Source organism: Larimichthys crocea, chromosome I, assembly GCF_000972845.2.
Source record: "Larimichthys crocea isolate SSNF chromosome I, L_crocea_2.0, whole genome shotgun sequence".
In the NCBI taxonomy this organism is placed as follows: domain Eukaryota; kingdom Metazoa; phylum Chordata; class Actinopteri; family Sciaenidae; genus Larimichthys; species Larimichthys crocea.
Window position 1 is genome coordinate 10,868,516 of NC_040011.1, and position 23,514 is coordinate 10,892,029.

A 23,514-nucleotide genomic window follows, 5' to 3' on the forward strand; every position below is an offset into this window, starting at 1 on the left:
AATATATACTCAGTTAATGTACAGATGTGTTGTGTGTGTATGTGATTTTAGTATCAACACACTTTCTGAAGTCAAGTCAACTTTATTGCCCTTGCTGCCATATGTACAGAACATACAGAGAGTTGAACTTGCGTTTCCCTCTTATTGCAAACAGCAATATACATGAAATATAACAATATAACAATATATACAAGTTAGAAAGATATCTAAGAAAAATATGACAAATCAAAATTTTAGTAAAGACGTAAAAAATATTAAATATAAAATATAAATATATATACAAGCTAAAAGACATCCAAGAAAAGACAGTGGCAAGTCTGGAAGATATAAATAGTATAAAGAGAGAGTTGAAATGGTGTTTTCCTCATATCCCTGGTGCAAACAGCAATATACATAAAATATAACAATATAATAATATATACAAGTTAGAAAGATATCTAAGAAAATTATGACAAATCTAAAATACATAAACAGTATAAATATGGCAAATATAGAAAGATTCAGCTATGTAAACAGAATGAACAGTATAAATATGGCAAATATAGAAAGATTCAGCTGTGTAAACAGAATGAACAGTATAAACTTTTAAACCTATACTACATATACATAAAAATACAATAGAATAAATTAGAAATAAAAACACAGAATGGGGCATAAACACTTAAAAAAACACAAGATAAATAGGTAAATAAGGTGCAGATGATGGTAATAGTACTGATGGTAAAATGGTGGTGTTATAACAGAATATAATAATCATATATAATAATATAGATAGATATAGATATGTAAAGTAACCAACCACTTTTACTCATTGTAGTATACTTGTGTCATTTGAATGTTTGCCATACTGTATTTTTTTTTTTTTTTTTTTTTTTGCTAAACCACATTTCAAATAAATCTTTTTTGCTTGCGTAATAATGTTTGAGATGTTCGGCTATTGTCTTTAAAACCGATGGAAATGACATTGCCACATCGTCCTGGCATGAAAACAACCCGCAACATGAATCAAAGTTTATTGCTGCGTTTACTGAACTAAATGACTCCAGTGTTTCCTCCATCACGGCGTAATACGAGTGTGTGTGTGATTTGTTGTCGGGATTATAGCCAAGGATACGCGTGGTAAAGTTATTTCCCCAGACCCTTTTTTATTTTTTTTTAAATTATCATTAAAATACAAATGTGGGCTTGCCTGCTAAGCCTTTTTTTTGTTGTTGTTGGGAGCCCTGAGTAGGCGGGTTTTTACTCCACCTGCCTGCCAAGAAGACTGCTGGGACAGATTCCGCCCTGTTGGCCTGGTGAAACGCTCAAAACTTGAAGAAGAAAAAAAGAAAAGCACCAGTGGGTTTCATTCCCTCTTTGAACAGAGATGGTGTTGAACCGTTCAGCTACTCCGTGTCAGTGATTGACGTGAGAAACGGGTGGATGATTGGTTCTGGTCTTATTGGGAGACGCGGTTGTTGATGCATGCGGTTAGAAAACTTCATACGGAGGCAGAGAGAATGGATTAATTTCTACCCGTGCTTTTTTTTTCTTTTTGGACCCTTTGTGGAGTTTTTAAATTACATCTTCAGAAAGTGAACACAGCGTTGTTGGCCGGCGAAAACATGACACACAAATGATGTTTAACATTTCTATAGATGGAGGTTCATTCTCTAAAAACTTGGAGGACTTCGACTCTATTCGCAGTGTTCTCCTTTACAGGTCAGTAAAAAAAAACAACCTTCACACTAATCCACAAATATATGAATCAGTATGATATATTTCATTTGCAAACTTAAAGTTGTGAGCTTTTGTGTGGACTGAGGCACTTTGCCAGAAGTTTTTTTTTTTCTGAATACCGGATGGGATTAAAAAAAAAAAACTTGTGCAGGCAGGGCTGCAGGAAGGTGGAGATGTGAGATACAAGGCAAATGTAACATTTGGCAACATTTATTTAATTGTTTTGACAGTCAAAAGTTGATTTAAAGCGATATTAAAGAGGTTCTAATGCACTTTACCACTCAAATATTGATATGTTTTGACCTATCTGTGGATTTGTGATTGAACAAATGTTGAATATCGCCTCTAAGTGTTTATTTTCACCTCTTAAATTGAGTAGAAATGTAATAATATGAGCAGGTGTTGCATTATTTAACGGTTTAACGGTAAACCGACACAACGGTCGCACGTTCCATTCACCTGGCTCGTGCCACCGCTGAGAGACTCTGAGAGAAGCTTCTGCGTTGTCAGGAGCAACCGCGGTCGGCGTCCAATCAGATCGAGCGGATTCGCGTCACGTGACGGAGCCACAGAGTCGCACACACAGACAGTGCCTGCTTCTTTGCTTGACAACATGGCGATAGTGCGCGATAGTGCGCGATAGTGGTTAAATTAAAAGAAAGTTAAGGCGCCAAACACGTGTTTAGCGACGGTTTAACGGTTTGTTTTCTACTAGCAGAATGGCAGCGCGACATTACACCACAGAGAGAACAGTTTCGAGCGGGCAAACGGAGGAAGACGGTGCCGAGCAAGATAGCAACGATAGCGACCGTGAATCTGCGTCGAGTTTCAGCAGCTCTGACTACTCCGAGTAAGATTTACAACTCCGAGACTACGACAGACAAACATTTACATCACGACATGAGCCCTCCTGAAGAGTCAGGTCGAACAAGCTACAGGAAAGTTCACCCCTGTGTGTTTGTGTGAGGAGCAGATGTAACCTGACACCTCAACGGTCATTTTATATGATTTACAATGCAGATATATAAAAGCAGTGGCTGTGGTAATTTATTTGCACATATAATCTAAAATTAGTGGCCAGGCTTTGCCAAAAAGAGGGAGGAGAGTGTCTCTTCCATCCACACACTTTTCCATCACACTCCTCCTCCTCCTCTGTGCTTTTCATAGCTTTGGAAGGGAGTGTTTTCAATTTGGGAGGTAAACCTTCATAAATAATTGCACGCTTCGTGCCATTCTCTGTTTAAATTTATGGATATCGTGTGAGAGCTGCCCACCGCAGGTTCTTCAAAGCAGATATAAAAAGGAGAGAGAAACCAGCAAGAAAAATATCTGGGTTTCTTTTTTTTTTTTTTACTCCCACCCTTTTGGTCAGACACGTGATCACGCTTTGAACATATAGTAGTCTTTAGTTTGGGTTTTTGTTTTCTTATCTTCCAATACAGGATGTAAAAAGAAATCAAAACACTCATTTTGAATCAGTAATCTTTGGCAATACTCACACTGTGTGTGTGTGTGTGTACGGATAATATTTGAGCAGTAATTATTATTGTTGATATCATGACAAGCAAGTAGAATTGTGTGTTTATTGTCCATTTTACTGAATGATAAAAAATGTGCCGCTTAACCGAAGAACAGCTTTTCGGACCAGAAAAAGATGAATCATAATAATCCATCCATACCCGCTTATCCTCTTCAGGATCCCAGCTGACTTTGCGCTAGAAGTGAGGTACACCCTGGACAAGTCGCCTGTTCATCACAAAGACAAACTACCATTCAGACAATTTAGAGTTAACCTAGTAAGTTCATGTCTTTGGACTGTGGGAGGAAGAGAGAGTACCTGGTTAGAAGACACAGGCAGTAACGGAACATTTACATTTAGTAACTTACCTGACGCTTTTATCCAAGTAGATTTATCCAGTTGTTAGTAGTGTTGGAGAGGAGGTCCTCTCTGACGAGTCTTAAAGAGGTATTTAAAACTAGAGAGGGACGCCCGTGATCTGGTAGGAACTGGTAGGACGTTCCGCCAACGGGGAACAATGGACAGGACACGTACGGGTGGCAGAGCCAGATATCATTCATTGGAGGAGGTACATTGATTCAGATAAGGCTTGATTTTTCTTCAAGTACGACCGGGCAACTGAGGTGACGTGATTGGAGATGGTTAGTTGGTCATCAATCCTGACCTTGTTTCTTGCTACTGTGGTGGGGGCAAGACATAGGGAGTCGATTTTGAGGGTGTATAGTAGGTTTGAGAGGTTCAGCTGGAGGTGGTGTGCTTTCATCCATCTAGATATGTCTGAGAGGCGTTCAGAGACCTGTGCAAAGACCAAGGGGAATATTGATACATCTCTTATCTCTACTACTGTACCCTGTCCTCCCCGTTTCATACCACTTTGACATTGATGCTAGTTTTCTTTCAATGTTTGTTTCTTCTCAGTGACTTGGAACCAGAATGGCTGGACGACATCCAGAAGAACGGCGAGCTTTTCTACCTGGAGCTGAGTGAGGGCGAAGAGGAGGCTGCGTTGGCCCAAGCCGCCGCCAATCAAGGCGTGTCCACCAATCATGTTCGCTTCAGCGAAAAGGAGGCAGAGATCATCACAGAGCAAAACAAGAAGCAGCGATGCGGCTCACGGGCGAAAGGTGAGCCCACGCTTAAAAGGCTTGCCAGGATCCTGAGGAGAAAACGCCGGCCATCTCAGCGCAGAGGAGGCGGGAAGGACGGGGGTAAAGACAACTCCGCCTTGTCGTCACCTCCGACGTCCATCCTGAAGAACCAGCCGGGTCAGAGGCAGGGCGTGACGGTTCAGCAGCAGCAGCTGAAGGAAGTGTGTGTCTACCTCAACCCCAAACGTCTCGGAGGTTCATCTACACCTCTGTCCGACAGCGGAGGCCTGCTGGAAGTGCTGTTGGGGGTGGTGCATCGGCCCTCCTGGAGTAGAGGACAGGTAGATCCTGCAGTGGTCAGACAGGAGGAAAGACTGACTGTTCACGGATTAATACCCAACAGCCCGGCCATCAAATGTGGCCAGATCCTAATTGGTGAGACCAGTTAGCTGTTATCAAACATTTTGTTGTGTCAGAGATCATTCTAACACTACTAATACTAGATTAGTTCAACTGAAAATACATCTCTACGTAAAGGAGGCACAAGCTTCAGAGGAACATTTTTATTCGGATAAAAAGCGAAGTAGCTTTTATGACTGACTCTAGTCTCTCCATTCCTTTAAAAGAATATATTACACTCACGACGTTATGATTTCAATAACAGTCATCTTCATAGATTCAGGAACCGGCACTGACTCATTCATTTCCACCACCACACGAATGCACTGCCAAAGCACGGGCTACAATTATTACAACACGGCTACAGTCACACACGCAAACAGCCCGGAGCTTAAATAATGAGCATAATGGCAGCAAATTGTATCCATAATTATGATTTGCAAAGGTAAGTCGATAGTTTTGTTGCGAGATCTAGCCCAGGTTTCAGAGCGATGCCCTTCCTGTTTGTTGAATCCATAGTAACAACTACAAAGTAATACAAATCATTATCATAGTTTCACTTTTAGCTCTGCGTTGTAAAAACCAGAAAGCTCTCGTTAAAATCGTGTGTAGGACGTTTAATAGCTACTTCTCCCGGGCCAGCCCTGAGCAGCAACTATATTGAGTCCTAGTGAAAGTTCAGCACGGTTTTGCAGAGTGAATGAAAGTCCAAATGTTTGGTCTGGTCCTGTAGAAATCCGTCCTTGGCTTCTCTGAAGTGATTTTCTTCTATCAGGACTAATGATCGGACAGTTTTTTTTACAAGCAGACAGAGGAATGGCAGTTGTGCTTCACCACAAATGACTGCCCACATGAGTTACTGTTTAGAGAAGCTATTACGCAGCACGGCTACATGCTTAAACAATTAGAGTGGTTAAATACCTGAAATAGCTCCGTTGACGAGATGGTGGTGAGCCTCTCTGCACACAAGCAGGTGAAGTTCATTATTGGCCTTTTTATTGGGTCTAGTGCATAGGTCAGGAACACACCACAAATGATACAATCAATCAAAGTAAGCGGTGTTCTTACTGACCTTATAAGCCAAGCTAGAATTGGGTTACTAACCTAACACGGGTTTAATGATTAGAATAAATACTGCTTGTGGTGGATTAGTCAGTATCTGTCGCGTACGCTGTCTCTTGAGCTAATGTGAAGGTAAAGTTTGAGGTCTTTCCCGTTATTTTATGCAGGAAAAGGCCCATGTTGGCACACCGCTTTGGGTCTACATTTTAGTCCCTTTCATGTGGACAGCTTATCTGTCAGATCCATGTCACTGTTCTTAGACTTTAAGTGTCTTCACTCCGTTTTTATGCTAGTTAAACATGCACTACTACCATTACTTCTTTTCATTCCTTCTCTGCATGCTGTGTTCAGGTGATGTGCTTGTAGCGGTGGACGATGTGGACGTGACATCGGAAAACATCGAGCGGGTTCTGTCCTGCATCCCAGGACCAACACAGGTCAGTGTGTGTGCGTAAATCTATCAAAAAAGAAGAAAAAACCCAAAGAAAGGCTCAGTAACAACTTGACTGATGTCTTTATAGTCTATATTAAAAGCCGCTGGCTGTCATAATCTCTGTTGCCCATATTGGATTAGCGTTCCAGATCTGTATGGTAGCATTTAAGCCCTGTCACAAAACAGCTTGGTCAGTAAACATAGACGTTGAATTACTTTGAAATGCATCGGCTCTTGTGAGCTGCTAAAATGTGAATAGAAAGCAGAAGTCGGGGCAGTTTTAACATTAGAAAACCCTCAATTACTGAGAAATGATCCTTTGATCGGTGGCTAAAAAATCCATAGTCTGTGCCTCAGTCGTGCATTTTCACCGAGAAAGTAGACCATCAAAAAGTAGGAATTTGCAAATGACAGAGTGCGTGCGGATTGATGGTGAACACGTCGGACAGACGGGACTGCGGTGCGACTCTTTTTTCGGTGCCACAGGAAGCTGTTGTGGGATTGAAAAGCTCAGCTGATTAGAAGATATAGTCGGAAACTAAATTACATTGTAGGGGAAAGAGCAAGGGAGATTTTTTGGAAAAATACAAGGTCCCTCAGGCACCACGATGACTCTCGAAAAAAACACAAAAAAACTTGAAATAGAGTTGTATTGCTGACAGAATGATTGTTTTGTGTGAGTGTGTGAGTTGGAGGATGGTTTTTCTGTCTGCCAGCCCTCCCAGATGGAACGTAGACAGTACTTATTACGTTTGGAGGAACAAATATTAGTATTAAAGTCAGTCCACCGTGCCCTCTGCTAACCCTTCAGTTACTGCAGTGTCTGTGTCCATCTCTCAGCTTTTGCTAAATGACTGACATCAACAGACTGGTATTCCACTGAGAGCACACTCCAGTCTAACCACATCCTTATTATTTATGACGAGAGAAAGTACTGCAGTTAGCCCACTCAGCCTTTTTTTTTTTTTTTTTTACTCCTAAATTCAGGGTTTGCCTATTTTTTCTCGTGCTCACACTCAAATCTAATCAATCCGGACTAATTAAGGACACGGTAGCTTTAAATCCCCAGACTGAGTGAGCCTCAGAATCACCAGTTGAAAGGTACATCACTTGGTGCTTCACCACTACTCGGCTCTTCTTTAATAATACCCTTAAAATTGGCTAAAATGGCTGGCAGCCCAGATGCAGGCGCCTGCTGGAGAGGCGGGTGGCCTGTGGTTAGTGCTGACAGACCTTGGAGAGTTCTGGGAGTGATCGTTGGATTTGAAAAATACAGTTTCGACATTTTTGACCTGGGAATATGATCTCTGAAAAATATTTGGTGTGCTCTAGAGTTGAGAAAACACAGACTTCCCACCTTTTTTTTCTCTTTTAAAGCAATGACCACAATACCTCACGTATTGCTTTTTGCTTTGCTCCCCTCGTGTGTGTGTGTGTGTGTGTGTATAAGAATGTACGCGGTCGCGGAGTGTTCAATAAATTGCATATTTCACATTCTGCGTTACAGTCAAACGCCAAAATGTAGTTGGGGTGTGTCCAGTTGAGATGTAGTGGTTGAAACTTATAACTGGATCTGCAAGGTCCCTGGTGGTTTGAGGTCAAATCCAAGCAGAACCTCCACTGTTCTGCCTGTCTTCAGGCTTTTTTTCTTCTTCATATTTTTACATTTATATGCCTCCGTTAGAGAAAACTCCTCAGACCTACTGCGTTATCTTTATAGGATATTCCCCTCGCACCAGTTTGCACGATGTTAAGGCCACGCGGGGCATTTACTCCTCCAGATCTTAAGCACCATTTAGAATCCAGCTGCTGTTTCTCACATCTGGACTGGAAGTTAACATCAGTCTAGCTCCTTAGACCACCTCTACTGCACCGATAGCCCAGAATGAACACAAGGTGCGGACAGATATGTCACATTAACATGCACTTTGTGAGTCTATAAATATTTTTCTTTTATTGTTTTCTAATTTGATCGCATTTACCTCGATTATGTACAAGTTTAAACTATGTAAACGTGTTTGTATATATGCATATGTTCACAGAATACCAGTATATATCTAAATTTAAACATCTACTACTACTATCGACTCAATAAAATCTGACGTAGACGTAGTATACCAGACCTTAATCTAGCTCTGACCGATTGTTTTAACAGGGATGCCACAAACTTGAAGTTTCTCATCCTCCTCTGCATCGTTTCCATGTGCGTGCTTGCTGGATTTCCATGCAGCTCTGTGTCTGTTTCCACTGTTTCTTTCTATGAATGGCAGTGTAAAATACTGGGATATGGAAAGTCAAGAAAACACTGCATGAACGAGAGAAGATAGGCCGTCTGTTGTCTTGCCACTGTTTCTTCGGGTTGCGGAGGTCTGGTTTTAATTTAGTCGAAGGCACACAAAACACACACACACACACATATACACACACAATTCCCTGCTATTTGTTATGCTGCGGTTACGTCTGGATGTCGATGTCACTTTCTCTCTGACAATTGATTCACTTTTCAGCCTTTTCCTGAATGAATGCGCATGATTGATGTTTTTCCCCCCTTTGGAAGCCCGGCACATGTGCACACCTCTATTTTCCTAAAACAGACACATGAGCACTGTTAACATTTCTTGCCAAGTATAATCATGTGGAGCCATAGTGGCTTATTTTTAGAAATGAATGAAAAAATACTCTTTTTTTCTTCGTCCTATTTTCCTGTCTTTTATAAATCATTCTCTGTCCCATTCTTCATTTCTCGCCAGGTGAAGCTGACCTTGGAGACGGTGGCTCTGGTGGATGGCAGCAGTGCGAGCGACACTTCATCAGTCCGTAAAACGAAGGCTTCTCCGCCAGTCAGTCAGTTGGTGCGTCTGCTGTGGGGGGAGGACACAGCCGAACTTCAGATGTCCATCGGACACATCCCGCATATTGTCATGTACCTCTCACTTAAACTGGACTCAGCATCGCCACAGGAAGAGGTCAGTTTCTATAAAATCAGCAAAAGCATTCACATTTAACTGGAGGTATGCCAGTAACGCCTGAGCCACGTCTAAACATGACATGATTAGAGTCTCTGTTATACTATCTCAGAAGTGATAGCAAACGATAACGAGAGTCTCTGATACAGGATCATCGTCTCTGTGGCGCAATCGGTTAGCGCGTTCGGCTGTTAACCGAAAGGTTGGTGGTTCGAGCCCACCCAGGGACGTTAGTTTTGTGCTTGAATCACCAGATAACGAGTAAATGAGTTACCTGCTTTCTGTGATAAGGGGTTAGGGTTAGAGAAAGAGCAAAAGGTTGACAGCACCGTAAATAGGGCACATCTCAGTTGCGGTATATCGTTGTATCCAAAACGGTGGAAGCATTGATATAAGCAACAACTTCATCGGCAGTCCAAGGTCACTTTGCCTCCTTTGTGATTAATCTTGTGTGGTTGGTGTGGAAATGGTTTCGTTGCCCATAGAGCACCATTTAGTGGCCACAGATTTAAAATGCCATGATTTCTGCCATTTTCGTGGTAAATAGCAATATTAGTCGAGATAGCTAATGCTGGTGGGTAGGGCTTAATAATCGAGGCCACGCCCCCTTGAAGTACCATCAAAGCAGTCTCTGTGGCGCAATCGGTTAGCGCGTTCGGCTGTTAACCGAAAGGTTGGTGGTTCGAGCCCACCCAGGGACGTGAGTTTTTGTTCTCGAGGCAGCAGGAAACATCACGTAAGTGAGTTACCTGTTTTCTGTGATAGCAAAGCTTTGACTGTGACAGCAGTGTGAACAGAACTCTATCCTTGGAGGACGTATTGTAATAAGCAGAAACTTCATCGTCAGTCCAAAGTCACTTGGCCTTCTTTGTGGTTAATCTTGGACTTAAAACAAAGATCTACAAAACAAAACATAGTGTTCACCAATCAGCAACATTATTGCTGGAAACCCCAATAGTTCCTGGGCCATGGGAAAGTGCAGATTTAGAGTCTGCCATATTGGCTACCCCAGCTTTCAACTATGATTGTGTAACTGGTATGAAATCTTATAGTCCGCTGTTTCATTATGCATCGCCATTATGAAATTCCACTGGATTAACTTCTCCACAAAAATGCTTCACAAAGCCTGAACTTCATCGTCGGTCCAAGGTCTCTTGTGTCCTTTATGGTTAATCATGTTTGCCGTGAAAAAGTCAGAGTTGCCCAGTCAGCACCATTGAGTGCTAAAACCCCCACTCCAATGGTTCCTGCCCAATGGGAGTACAGATTTAAAATATGATAAAAGTTTCTGTCGTATTCATAGTAAATAGCAATATTAGTCATGGAGAATCGTAGTGGGTGGGGTTTGATGATTCAGGCCACACCCCCTTAAATTGCCATTGAAGTGGTCTCTGTGGCGCAATCGGTTAGCGCGTTCGGCTGTTAACCGAAAGGTTGGTGGTTCGAGCCCACCCAGGGACGTTAGTTTTGTGCCTAAGTCACCAACATCATGTGAATGAGTCACCTGCTTTCTGTGATAAGAGGTCAGGATTAGAGAAAGAGCAAAGTTTGACAGCAGTGAGAATAGGATACATCTCAGTTGCGGTATATCGTTGTATTCAAAACGGTGGAAGCATTAATATAAACTTGGCTCCTTTATGGTTAATCTAAAACAAAGATCTGTAAAACAAAACATAGTGTTCACCAATCAGCAACATTTAGTCTAAACTACCCCAATAGTTCCTGGCCCATGGGAAAGTGCAGATTTAAAATGCTATGATTAAAGTTTTTGACATATTGGCTACCCCAACTTTCAACTATGATTGTATAACTGGTATGAAATCTTGAAGTCCACGGTTTCCTCTTAGATTGCCATCAAGAACTTCCACTGGATTTACCCCTCCACAAAAATGCTTCACAAATCCAGAACCTCATCATCAATCCAAGGTCGCTTTGCCTCCTTTATGGTTGATCTTGTATTTGCTGTGTCAGATGTAGATGCCCAATCAGCACCATTGAGTGCTGGAAACTCCACCCCAGTAGTTATGGGGGAATGGGAGTACAGATTGATTAAAATTTCCACCATATTTGTAGTAAAAAGCAAATTAATCATATGCAGGTGGGTGGGGCTTGACAATCGAGGCCACACCCCCTCAGTGCCATCGACGCAGTCTCTGTGGCGCAATCGGTTAGCGCGTTCGGCTGTTAACCGAAAGGTTGGTGGTTCGAGCCCACCCAGGGACGTTAGTTTTGTGACCGAGTCACCAGTTAACATTGTGTAAATGAGTTACCTGCTTTCTGTGATAATGGGTTAGGGTTAGCAGTGTAAACAAGACACACATCAGTTGCAGTATATCCTTGTATCTAAAATGCTGAATTGAAAAGCTATGAAAAGAGCAAGCCTCATCTGTAATGGATATGCTGAGAACGGACAAACAAAGCCTGAATATTGCCAATAAATTGAGATGGAAAAAAACAAACATTAAGACTTTTGTTTATTTCCAAACGCTGGATGACTGCATGATTTTCCAGGAATTTGCGGTCAAAGGAACACTGACTGTCAGCAGCTTTAAACTGTATTTCAAACATTGAACTATACCAAACAGGAGTATTTAATCATCTATGTTGGTGTAGCCTAAATTTCCATCCACGTGGACCCCTGTGCAGACATCCAGCTGTAGTGCAAACTTTGCACGATGACTGTCCATGGCTTAAAGTACTCTAGTATGGAGATTGAAGTATTAAGAATGACCTGAGTTGTGTAGGAAATCCCACGTCCAGGAATGGAAATCTTCCTCTGAATATCTCTGATGTGAGTCAGAGTCTTACAGAAAACTACCGCTCTGCACGGCTTCCAACGTTTTCTGGGTACTACTAACAGAAAACAGAAAGGGGAGAAGCTGAGCTCAGGTTTATAAATGATCTGTGATTTTAATGCCTTGAGCTCTCGACACACATACACATGCCTCCTTTGGCTTATGTGCAGCAGCCTTATATCCCAAGAGGTAGGACACGGTGAGCTTGTAGTGAAGTGTTAATCCCAAAGTGTGTGTTTTGTTGCTCAGAGAAGCAAACTACTCATTTGCCGACCGTCGTCTCCTACACTGTAATCATATTTTCCCTGTGGACGGCTATTGGCAGGTTGATGTTTTCTTTATGGTTGGACTTCCTGGTTCTGCAGTTCCTTTCTGTGTATCTGCAAGCCAGATTAAAAAAACTTTTTTTTTTTTGACGTGAACTGCAGCGGAGATGAGCGTTTGTCTGGAGCCACATCAGCCAGCAGTTGACTCTTTAAACGACCATGCCATGCAAGAAAACCACTAAACTCTTGACTTTGATGTTTTAGTCCTTTGATTGCACAGTAGTAGGAACTGAAGAGGTCCAGTGGTGGTATTTCTGAGCTTTTTTTGCCTTGTATGTACAAACAACATGTAACTAGGTGTTTTATGGGTTGGTTGTTCTTTGTTCTTGTTGCCAAGGCTCTAAGGGTCCATTCATTCAAGGTTTTTATCCCCTCGCCCACCACTCTGGACTCTTGATCCTCTCAGCAGCTCGGCTCTTATCCACTGTGTATACAAGCGTGCTGGGGGGAATACTAATATCAATAACAATACACTGAACTGCCCGGAGCACTCTCTCGTCTCTCTGCTTTGTAGACATTTGGTTTCTCTGAGCTTCAGTCGAATTCCTGTGTTTCCTGAATCTGCTGTTCTTTGCTCTGGAAAGTTGAACACGTAAAATATTCAAACACTCATCTTTGACATTTCTGTCTTTGTTTGTTCCACAACGAGAATGGTTTGACAGTAAAAGTCAAACCGAGCTAACATTTTTGAGGCGGTAGAGTAAACCTCCAGCGGTTCATCTGTTCGTGCTTCTCTGCTGTACATAACTCAGCAGACATTGTAGCATCCAACCGCAGATATTTCATATTTTTATGTGACATTTTTCTGTTGATAGGCTAACCAGAGATATTTCTCTCCACCGCTCGTGTAATTTACATGACACATAATCCGATTTACAACGTGTTTATGTGTGTTTGTGTCCTCAGGAGGAGATCTTGTACCAATATCCCGTGTCTGAGGCATCCAGCCAGCTGAAAGGAGTGAGAGGGATCTTCCTCACGCTGTGTGACATGCTGGAAAATGTCACAGGAGGGCGGATAATCAGGTAAGGTCAGGTCAGCAATGCAACAATCACCAGTCTGTAACTGTAAAGTACATTTAAATAATTGTTTTTAGCCGCCAGTTTTCTTCCAACTAGCTTTTTTTGAATCACCTCTTCTTGTATATAAAACAGACATTTGTGTTAGGACTAATAATTATTCCCACTACCAATTTTTCTCAAAATCACGTTTATTCTTTCAAAATTGGCCCTTATTATATTCAAATTATAATAAGGCATCAACATTAGGGTGCAGCGGTGTAAACGCAGGTTATTCCATTCATTTGAGTGGGTAGTGCATTCTGGCTGTCGCGGTGTGAGCCACAGAGGAGTCCGCCAAAAAAACGCAGCGATATATGGCAGAGAAAGTTGAGCCAGAGCCAGAAGCTGCCTCTTTTCAACGCTTCCCACAAACTGCAACTGATACGTGCCCTGTTCACACGGCTGTTGTCAGCGTAACCTGACCCCCTTATCACAGAAAGCAGGTGACTCATTTACATGATGTTACCTGGTGACTCGGGAACAAAACCTTACGTCCCTGGGTGGGCTTGAACCACCAACCTTTCGGTTAACAGCCGAACGCGCTAACCAATTGCGCCACAGAGACTGTGTTTTTGTAGGGGTGTGGCTTCGGACTTCAAACCACACCCACATCTGCTATGACTTCTAGACGTCAGGGTGCCTAATACGGCAGAAACTTTACTCATGGCATTTTAAATCTTCTCCATGGCCCAGGAACTTTTGGGGTATCCAGCAATTTTTCATGGCAAGCTTGAATGAGGCTGTGCGTTTTGGCCACGGGGGTGTCAAAATGCAGCAACCTGCGGCAAAAAAGTTGAAAAGCGGATCCAACTTTTGGAAAAACGCAGACCGGAGAAGTTTAATCTGGTTTGTGTTCAATGGTTTGAAGACAAGAGCAAGCACTGGTCGAGTGACATGCACAGTGAATGAGAGTGCGTGAGCACCGGCATCGATAAAATAGAAGTTATTTCACGGAGCGACGAGTACGCTGCAGCGCCTGATCCAGTCTGAATGTACGCCAAATGTGGTGATGATGAAACCGGTTTCAATGAAATTATTTTTGTTGTTACTCCCCCAAATTTCCAACTGTTCTGCCAGTACGCCGCTGGATGTTTTGAATATCAGCACAGTTCACGTTTGAGTTTAAAACAACAGTGAGCTGGGAGAAATATTTGGCTATTAGAGGAGCAATATTTCCTTGTATTTATGTTAACCCCTCCATCCTCCTTTCTTCCTCCTTATCTGTCACTTGTTCTTTGATTTCTATCTTCTCCCCTTTTTAGTTCCTCTCTGCTGCTCGGGAAACATCTGGTACATGTAAGCTACTGGAAGGAAAGCAACAACCTTCTGGTCATCGGTCTTCCCGCTGAGAGGTAAAGGGAGGCAACACACACACTTAGACACAGATTATCACACTTAGATAGCTCCACCACATTTAATTTGAGCTGCGGCTTATCCAGCTTAAAGATTGATATTACACGGCAAATCTGCCAGCAAATTTTCAGGACATATGTATTAAAAAGGAGAAGAGGAAACATATTTAAGAGCACGCTGTTTTTCAATTTCAATGTGCACATGTGCTTCTTTTTGTTCTTTGTTGGCCGGATGGATAAGTCTTCCGGGAGCACGTGGTTGTAAAACGGTTCATGAGCTGAGTCACATTGGCCACCTTTCATTTTTAGCAGCCAGATCAACCCCCGATCAATCACCGTCCCGGCTGAGAAATAATCTCACTCATGCTTTAAAAGTTTGATTCTCGAGGAACACCCACGTGTAGACAAAACATTAACTCAGAAAACGTTTTTCCTACACGGCTCCTGGCAGTTTGTCGGCCAAATATTTGATAAGCAGCTGAAGCTGAAGTTTACCCACGTCTGCGTTTAACATTTTTCTGTTTCCCTCCAGGGTTCCACTGCTGTATCTGCAGACGGTGGTGGGAGACGTAGTCCGGACTCTAAAAGTGATGTACGGCTCCTTAGACAGGTTGGTCACGCTTTGCTTTCCTGTGATCCTGCTGAGAGAGCTGGATGAAAGTTCCCCTCTCTGGCTGCCGTCAACGCAAAATATACTGAAATACAAAAACATTAAGTCAAAGCACCAACTGGATTTAACACAAACTCTTCACTGTCCCTTAACCCTTGTGTTATCGTGACACCCGTGTCACTCTGCAGTGCCTTCTGTAAGGTGGACCACGCTCCCAGGTTGGACCATTTCTTCTGCCTGTTCTTCCAGCAGCTCATCCAGCCGTCTCGCTTGAGGGAGGGCTCCTTAGCCCCTCCGACCGACGTCTCAGGAACACTTTTCCTCCAAGGACTGCCGGCGGTCCGATGGCTCACGCTGCCTCCAGAAATCAAGGTGCATTTATGTGTGAGAGGACACTGGTATATATATATACACATATATATCCTAGTGTTCCTGCAAAAGCATCTATGGTGCCCTCTATTGTCCACTGTTAAAAATGACTCAGCTAGACTGAAATGAGATCAACTTTCAATGGTGGATGGTTGATATATTTCGATCAATGCAGGAGCAAAGATTATAGATAACACTACAAGAAATCAGACATACATAAGATTGATTATGATGCATGTGACTCAACAAAGGTAGATTTATGGATTATTGTCTCTGCACATACACTTTATACAGTGAACCTTTAAACATTTAAACTTACTTTATATTCTACAAACTCCACCCTCTTTGTTTTAAACACTCTAAAGCTCTTTTTATTTTAAGAACAGACATATTTTACTTTTTTTTGGTACATTTCTTATTTTTTTTGTTATGCTCCAAGATACCAAGGCAGATTTCCTGTATATGAAAAACCTACTTGGCATTGAACCTGATTCAGATTTTGATTCTGATGCCAATAATTAGAAATAATTAAATGTTCTCTGTCCACAGATGGAGGTGGACACTGTTCTCTCTGACTTTGAGTCTTCTGATTTTGGAGAAATGGTGAGAAATGGTGCTAACACACTTTCACATGAAACAAATCACCTGAAACTTCTAAAGCACTTCTAAATGACTCCACCTGAAGCAGATATTGCTTCGTAAATTATCTCCTGTGCTTAAAGAACGTCTCCTCACAGCCTTGAAACCTCAACAAAATGACCAATTTGTGCTGTTTGAGTTACATCGGTAATAAAAAAGTGGTGACACGATCCTTTATCCAGCTGCAGTGAACATACGTGTTAGCCGAGATGCCATCTGTCTTCTGACCTCAGCAGGGGGAGAGGAGAAGGTTAGGACTATATTTAGAGGTGTAGTCATGTTAGTGTGTATTTTTAATGAGGAGCTAATGGGGTCTGGTTTGTCCTTTCGTACACGCAGCTTTAAGTGATTACATGAAGCTGCAATTAAGGACAGAAAACAGCTGAGACCAACATGACAGAGGTTTTACTGATGCAGAAAGTGACACCGCAGGATGTGACTTCAGATTTTTAACTCACAAATTAAAGGGTCGAACTTTGAACAACCTTCCTGTTTAATTTCTTTCTGGTGTTTTTCTTCCAACAGTCTGAGGACTTCTTCGGTCTGAGGCGTCTCTATGTTATTCTTGGCTCCTGTTTGTTCTACAAGGTAGGTTTCCTCTCGCCAAACAACAAACACGTTCCAGTGCCAGCAGCCTTATCGTATTTATACCCTCCCCCATAGTCTAGCTATCCCTAAATGACACCAATAAAAACCCCAGCTAACAGACACTGTGTACACAAGATGACCTTTCAAACAAGAGAACGTGGTGAGCCTGTTCGGTGGCTCAGCGACAAATCATCAACCTAATTACTGTGTTTAAATATTAACCAGTGGGAGAAGGGAGGAGGAGGGCCGTGACCGCTAGACTGTGTAGGGTCTTTTGTTACAGTGAAGGTGTGAGAGTGTCACACGTCAGTGTTGACATTACAAGTGTCTGTAACGTTACCCGGGATGCAAACACACACTGGAATAGGCATTGTTATTTGCTTGATTACATTTGTTTGGAAGGATTTCTTTGTTTGTTGGCAGTCATGCGTAAGACTGTGGTTCGATTCCCCGACGCAGAGTGTTTATTGCGCCAAAAGGCAACCTAGCTGTTGATTTTCATCAGTGTGTTTGGCCGTCACTTGATTTCTTAACCTAAAACTAGTTCAGGGTTGGGAGTCCACGTAGGCTCCAGTCTGGCTGCTAGGGCCTCGTGAAGTGTCCTTCCTCGTTAGTATAGTGGACAGTATCTCCGCCTGTCACGCGGAAGACCGGGGTTCGATTCCCCGACGGGGAGTATTTATTGCACCAACAATGCTCTGGGTGTTTGTATACCATAAAGCTGGATTCAGACATGATCCCTGGGTGTTTGTATACCATAAAGCTGGATTCAGACATGATCCAGTGCTCCAACTTTTGGGAAAAAAAAGGTTACATTCCCCTTTAGTATTGTCACTGGCTCAAAAGTAAATCTCACCACACGTGTATTTCATGGTCTACCCCTCACGCGAAGAAATACCCTATAACCCAGTAGGATGGGAGCAGGTTTCCTCTGGTCGGTCCAGTTCTCGGGTCACTCAGTTTTGAGGAGCTATCACAGGTTTCCGTAGTGTAGTGGTTATCACGTTCGCCTCACACGCGAAAGGTCCCCGGTTCGAAACCGGGCGGAAACACATTTTGGGGGCAGCAGTAGGAAACCGGAGGGTGGGCGGTTCAAGTCCAGTATGGAACAAAGTATGGAAGGTGGACAAGTAGCTGAAGGAGTGACACTGCCAAGGCGCCCTTGAGCAAGTTGAGTTTAGAACACAGAACTATAAAAGAAATGCTCAAGAACATGTCTCTGATATTTTGTCATCCGACTGGATAGATTGTACATCTAACTTACAGTTGATATATCTGGACCACCACGTGGAAGACTGGGGTTCGATTCCCCGACGGGGAGTATTTATTGCCCCAAGAAGCAGCGTTGTCATTACCTTTGACTTTACTGCATCTGCTCGGACTCCACCTCCTTTGCAAAGCAACTCATCAGCTTCATCAGCTGCTTTAACAGCTGCAGCACCCCAACCAACTAACTGGATGCGCCTCAACTCCACCAAGCTCCGCCAAAATCTATTTACGGCTAACTGTAAGTCACCCTACGTGACAGGCACAGCTGAAACACATGCACAGCTTCCTCGTTAGTATAGTGGACAGTATCTCCGCCTGTCACGCGGAAGACAGGGGTTCGATTCCCCGACGGGGAGTATTTATTGCACCTTGCTGTTAATCTTGATGACATAACGTGGCTTTGATCTTCACCTGACTTCCACAACGTTAAAGAGTCTTGACTTGGAACTGGTTCAGGGTTGGCACTCCATGTGGGCTTTGGTTTGGCTCCTAGGCTCTCCTGAAATACCCTTCCTTGTTAGTATAGTGAATAGCTTCATCAGCTGGTTTAACAGCTGCAGTACACCAACCAACCAACCAACCAACCAATCAACAGTTGGTGCCTTCTGGATTCTGGCTCTGCTCCAACCAGTGGACTGCGTCCACCATGATCCCAATCCCCTTTCTTGTTTCTGTGTCATGTGACCCGTGTGTTTAGGTCAAATGTGTCCTGAGAAAATCTATTTCAATCAATGGGGACTAGTCAAAGGTTGGCAGTCCATGTGGGCTCCGGCCTGGCTGCTAGGACCTTACAAAGTAACCTTCCTCGTTAGTATAGTGGACAGTATCTCCGCCTGTCACGCGGAAGACCGGGGTTCGATTCCCCGACGGGGAGTATTTATTGCACAAACAACGCTCTGGGTGTTTGTATACCATAAAGCTGGATTCACACAGGAGGTTTTTCACTCACTCATTATCATTCACTGTCTACGTCGCTCGACCACTGCTCACTTTTGGACACAAACCAAACTAAACTTCTTCGCGTCACTATTTTGCAGTGTGAAAAAGGCTCTTTGTGCTTGGCTACATTTATTCAGAAAAAAATAAAAAAACAAAGCCAGAACACAACAGGTCGAGTATCAGAGTTTAGTCCATGAATCCAGTTTCAGAGACATTTCAGGCTGACTGATGGAGGTTTGACCCGTCCTGAGCGTCTGATTTGCATCCAGAGCGTGATGCCGGGCTGCGTTTTTCCAAAAGTTAGATCCAGCTCAACTTCTCTGCAGCTTTTTTGCCGGACAACCCTGCGTCCCACACCCACTCGAATAAATGGAAAAACCTACGTTTTAGCCCCAGTGGATCCTGTCTGATTGCACCCTTAGGACCTGCTTGATGCTTGGACTAAATGACTTGATTCACATGTCTGTAGGAAATAACAGTGATTCCTTTTTTCTGTGTGTGACACACAGGTCCATTTTCTTGGTCTTTTGTGGTGCAGGAAATCGAAGTCCTCCAAAAACATCAATGTTTTGATTAAAAAAAAGTCATAGTTGAGTTAATTACCAAGGAGTTCAGGAAAAAGGCTCTTTGTGCTTGGCTACATTTATTCAGAAAAAAATAATTTTCCTTTCCACACACTCATTTTTCAGTCCTACCTGATCGCCAACCATCTGCCTAAAGAGGACCTGCTGGATGTGTGCCTGTACTGCCAGCACTACTGCCTGCTGCCGCTGGCGTCCGAGCAGCGGGTCGGTCAGCTCGTCATCTGGAGGGAGGTGTTTCCCCAGCAGAGAGCCAACGGTAACAGCACAGCAGCGCCGGGCTACGACCAGCCTCAAGGACGACACTTCCTCCTCATAGTGGGCCTGGTGAGGAGTTAATACAACTGAATAATGAGCCACCAGACCCGTGTCGAGCAAACAAACTACTCGATGGTTCATATATGTTGTTTACACACTTTTTTAAACCTTAAATAACTCAAAACAACTCTTTGTTCTCCCTCTTTGTCTCCACATCAGAGGCATTTCATGCAGTGTGTACTGTTGGAAGCAGGCGGCTGTGCTTCACCAGCTTTGGGCTCTCCAGGACCAGATTGTGTTTACGTAGATCAGGTGAACTTTATACTTAATTTGTCTTGTAGTTTTGAGAAGGTTTCCTACCCCAAAAATACAAACAATACAAACTGAAGCTCTCCTATGCTCAGGTGAAGGCCACCTTGCTGCAGCTGGAGGCGTTGGAGGCGGGTATTGAGGAGCGTCTGAACGCTCCACCCGCTCCCTGCCTCTCCTGTGCTGACTGGTTTCTCCCGGCCGCTACGGCTCGCGACCGCCTGGACAGCCTGGCCTCTTCGTCCCCGGTTTTCAGCAAGCTGGTTAAAGGCTCCTCTGCTGGCTCCAGAGGACGCAGCCTGTTCGGGGAGAAAGCCCGGAGGTCCAGCCCACAGAGGAGCCTGTCAGACAGCGGGAGTGAGGGACAGATGGACGCTGGGTCAGGGTCTGGTTCATCAATGGCACCAGGCCTCAGTCCGCACTCAACGCCAGACTCTGCGAGGAAGCTCGGGGGGCGAAGGGACTCGCTGGGGTCTGGAGGGTCTGATGGGAGTGGAGGCAGCGGAGGCCTCTTCAAGGTACATTTGAAGTCTTTTATTAAGTTTGGTTTGGTTGTTGAAAGTTCAATTTGATGTCATCATTTCTGATTTTATAATATTTTCAGTACAAAAGAGAAATTTATGCCTCGTTGATTTGAAGTTTCAGGGATCATAGATTGTATTTACTATACCTTTATTATACCTTATGCCCAACATATTGTTTTAATATTGTAATGTAATGTATGTTTAATGTTCTGACGTCAGATTCCCAGGATGAAGCATCCAAACCCGTTCTACCTGGGCACCCTGAAGAAGACCCTGACTGAAAGGGAGACAGAGGAGATGTATAACACAATGAAGTGAGTCCAGTTACATAATTCATTTATGTTAGACACCCTAAAAACTAAACTTAATCCTCCTTCCCTCCGCCTGTGACAGACTCACCTCGGGTGCAGAGAACACCTTGTTCCATTATGTCCTGATGGAAACGGTTCAGGGGATCTTCATCGCTCCCACCCACAGAGAGGTGGCTCAGCTCAGCGGCTCCATTCACCCGCAGCTCATCCGCAACTTCCACCACTGCTGCCTGTCCATACGGGCCGCGTTTCAGCAGAGCCTGCCAGCCAGGGTGAGTTATCAAGAGTAAGTGGAAGAGTTAGTCCAGACCACCTGAAGTCACACGAGAGCAGATTCAGTTCCAAGAGACTTAGATTAGATGAATAGAGTCAAACGTAATGATGACATTGCTTCTTGGTGCAATAAATACTCCCCGTCGGGGAATCGAACCCCGGTCTTCCGCGTGACAGGCGGAGATACTGTCCACTATACTAACGAGGAAGGTGGTGGTCTAGTTGTATCAGCTGTCAGTTATATGTACAATCTCTCCAGTAAGATGACAAGATATCAGAAATGTGTTCTTGAGCATTTCCTTCATAGTTCTGTGTTCTAAACTCAACCACAACTTGCTTAAGGGCGACTTGGCAGTGTCACTCCTCCAGTCCACCTTCCATACTGGACTTGAACCGCACACCCTCTGTACAGACTGAGCTACCGCTGCCCCCAAAACATGTTTCCGCCCGGTTTCAAACCGGGGACCTTTCACGTGTGAGGCGAACGTGATAACCACTACACTACGGAAACCTGTGATGATTGTTCTCTCCTGCAGGGTCGTCGGGCTGCAGACAGGCCTCAGGGCGGTGGTTGGGGTCTCGGCCCGGTGAAGGAACATGGCGTGCTGTTCCAGTGTAAACCTGAGAACTGGACCGACCAGAGGAAACCTGCTCCCACCATGACCTACTGGGTTATAGGGTACGTCAGCTTCCACATACCTTAAATATTTGTATTTCTTCACGTGAGGGGTAGATCATCATCATCTTTTTTCCAAAAGTTGGAGCGCCGGATCATGTCTGAATCCAGCTTTATGGCATACAAACACCCAGAGTGTTGTTGGTGCAATAAATACTCCCCGTCAGGGAATCGAACCCCGGTCTCCGCATGACAGGCGGAGATACTGTCCACTATACTAACGAGGAAAGGTACTTTGTAAGGTCCTAGCAGCCAGGCCGGAGCCCACATGGACTGCCAACCCTGGACTAGTCCCCATTGATTGAAATAGATTTTCTCAGGACACGTTTGACCTAAACACACAGGTCACATGACGAGAAACAAGAAAGCGGATTGGGATCATGGTGGATGCAGTCCACTGGTTGGAACAGAGCCAGAATCCGGAAGGCACCAACTGTTGGTTGGTTGGTTGGTTGGTTGGTTGGTGTACTGCAGCTGTTAAACCAGCTGACGAAGCTATCCACTACACTAACAAGGAAGGGTATTTCAGCAGAGCCTAGGAGCCCAAACCAAAGCCCACATGGACTGCCAACCCTGAACCAGTTTCAAGTGAAGACTCTTGAACGTTGTGGAAGTCAGGTGAAGATCAAAGCCACGTTATGTCATCAAGATTAACAGCAAGGTGCAATAATACTCCCCGTCGGGGAATCGAACCCCGGTCTTCCGCGTGACAGGCGGAGATACTGTCCACTATACTAACGAGGAAGGTGGCAGCATGTTGTATACCCATTCTCTCCAGCAAGCCAATAAACTATCAGGATATGTGATTGATCTTCCAGAGTGGAGTTACTTCTTGGTGTAATGAATACGTCCCATCAGGGGATCGAACCTCCGGTTTTCCATGATATATTTGAGGTGGCTGTGACCTAAAGGTGGAGCAGGTCGTCCACTAAAAAGCAACATGATTCCTCTTTCCTCACATCCTGATTTTGCGTTCTTCCTTTTGTCTTTTAGACGGATGTTGCTCGAGCCCGTCCCTCAGGAATTCTACGTGTGCTTCCACGATTCGGTGGCAGAGGTTCCTGTAGAAATGGCCTTCAGGCTCTCGTTCGGTCTGGCCTTGTGACGCGATCATCTCCTCCGGTTAGATCGCTGACAAATGAAGGACGCACAAACACAAGATTTCAGGAGTTGCACTCTCAGGAAAAACGGCTCAGCAGTGCCTCGTTGCTCAACCAGAGATGTGTTAAAGGGTCTTTATGTGTTTCAGTGAATACCTCAGACACCTTTAGTGTAAACCTCTGACGAGACCTTCCAGTGAGAGCTGCCGTAAAGTTTACAGAGCTGGACCGACAGAAATCATGCTGCTGCTGCTGCTGCTGCACAAAGTGTACGCAGTGTTGGAATAGCATTTCATTTGTTACTTAATTTAAGATGTACAGTTTTTTAATGGACATTTGTTACAAAAA

General features: G+C 43.9%; 1 protein-coding gene and 13 non-coding genes across 15 annotated transcripts; 9 read left to right on the top strand and 5 right to left on the bottom strand.

The window, feature by feature from the left end:
• The first annotated feature begins 1,291 nt into the window (after nt 1–1,291).
• intu (inturned planar cell polarity protein) lies at nt 1,292–23,397 on the top strand. 2 transcript variants are annotated; one of them, XM_019271573.2, is made up of 17 exons: nt 1,292–1,701; nt 4,157–4,761; nt 6,139–6,224; nt 8,971–9,186; nt 13,214–13,332; nt 14,631–14,720; nt 15,253–15,330; nt 15,519–15,702; nt 16,249–16,302; nt 16,864–16,926; nt 19,824–20,042; nt 20,193–20,285; nt 20,378–20,800; nt 21,026–21,120; nt 21,200–21,389; nt 21,927–22,069; nt 23,060–23,397. In XM_019271573.2, exons 1-17 carry the CDS (start codon nt 1,616–1,618, stop codon nt 23,169–23,171), a joined length of 2,856 nt encoding a protein of 951 aa, XP_019127118.2. In that variant the 5' UTR covers nt 1,292–1,615; the 3' UTR covers nt 23,172–23,397. The 2 variants fall into 2 exon arrangements, with proteins under 2 accessions (XP_019127118.2, XP_019127119.2); XM_019271574.2 differs by lacking the exon at nt 1,292–1,701 and adding an exon at nt 2,251–2,569.
• trnan-guu (transfer RNA asparagine (anticodon GUU)) lies at nt 9,343–9,416 on the top strand. Its single transcript has one exon. It is a non-coding gene; the product is annotated as a tRNA-Asn (tRNA).
• On the top strand, nt 9,814–9,887 carry trnan-guu (transfer RNA asparagine (anticodon GUU)). Its single transcript has one exon. It is a non-coding gene; the product is annotated as a tRNA-Asn (tRNA).
• trnan-guu (transfer RNA asparagine (anticodon GUU)) lies at nt 10,574–10,647 on the top strand. The gene has a single exon. It is a non-coding gene; the product is annotated as a tRNA-Asn (tRNA).
• Nucleotides 11,336–11,409, top strand: trnan-guu (transfer RNA asparagine (anticodon GUU)). The gene has a single exon. It is a non-coding gene; the product is annotated as a tRNA-Asn (tRNA).
• Nucleotides 13,860–13,933, bottom strand: trnan-guu (transfer RNA asparagine (anticodon GUU)). Its single transcript has one exon. It is a non-coding gene; the product is annotated as a tRNA-Asn (tRNA).
• trnad-guc (transfer RNA aspartic acid (anticodon GUC)) lies at nt 17,531–17,602 on the top strand. The gene has a single exon. It is a non-coding gene; the product is annotated as a tRNA-Asp (tRNA).
• trnav-cac (transfer RNA valine (anticodon CAC)) lies at nt 17,906–17,978 on the top strand. The gene has a single exon. It is a non-coding gene; the product is annotated as a tRNA-Val (tRNA).
• trnad-guc (transfer RNA aspartic acid (anticodon GUC)) lies at nt 18,480–18,551 on the top strand. Its single transcript has one exon. It is a non-coding gene; the product is annotated as a tRNA-Asp (tRNA).
• On the top strand, nt 18,998–19,069 carry trnad-guc (transfer RNA aspartic acid (anticodon GUC)). The gene has a single exon. It is a non-coding gene; the product is annotated as a tRNA-Asp (tRNA).
• On the bottom strand, nt 21,527–21,598 carry trnad-guc (transfer RNA aspartic acid (anticodon GUC)). Its single transcript has one exon. It is a non-coding gene; the product is annotated as a tRNA-Asp (tRNA).
• Nucleotides 21,829–21,901, bottom strand: trnav-cac (transfer RNA valine (anticodon CAC)). Its single transcript has one exon. It is a non-coding gene; the product is annotated as a tRNA-Val (tRNA).
• trnad-guc (transfer RNA aspartic acid (anticodon GUC)) lies at nt 22,223–22,293 on the bottom strand. The gene has a single exon. It is a non-coding gene; the product is annotated as a tRNA-Asp (tRNA).
• On the bottom strand, nt 22,739–22,810 carry trnad-guc (transfer RNA aspartic acid (anticodon GUC)). The gene has a single exon. It is a non-coding gene; the product is annotated as a tRNA-Asp (tRNA).
• Nucleotides 23,398–23,514: the final 117 nt, after the last annotated feature.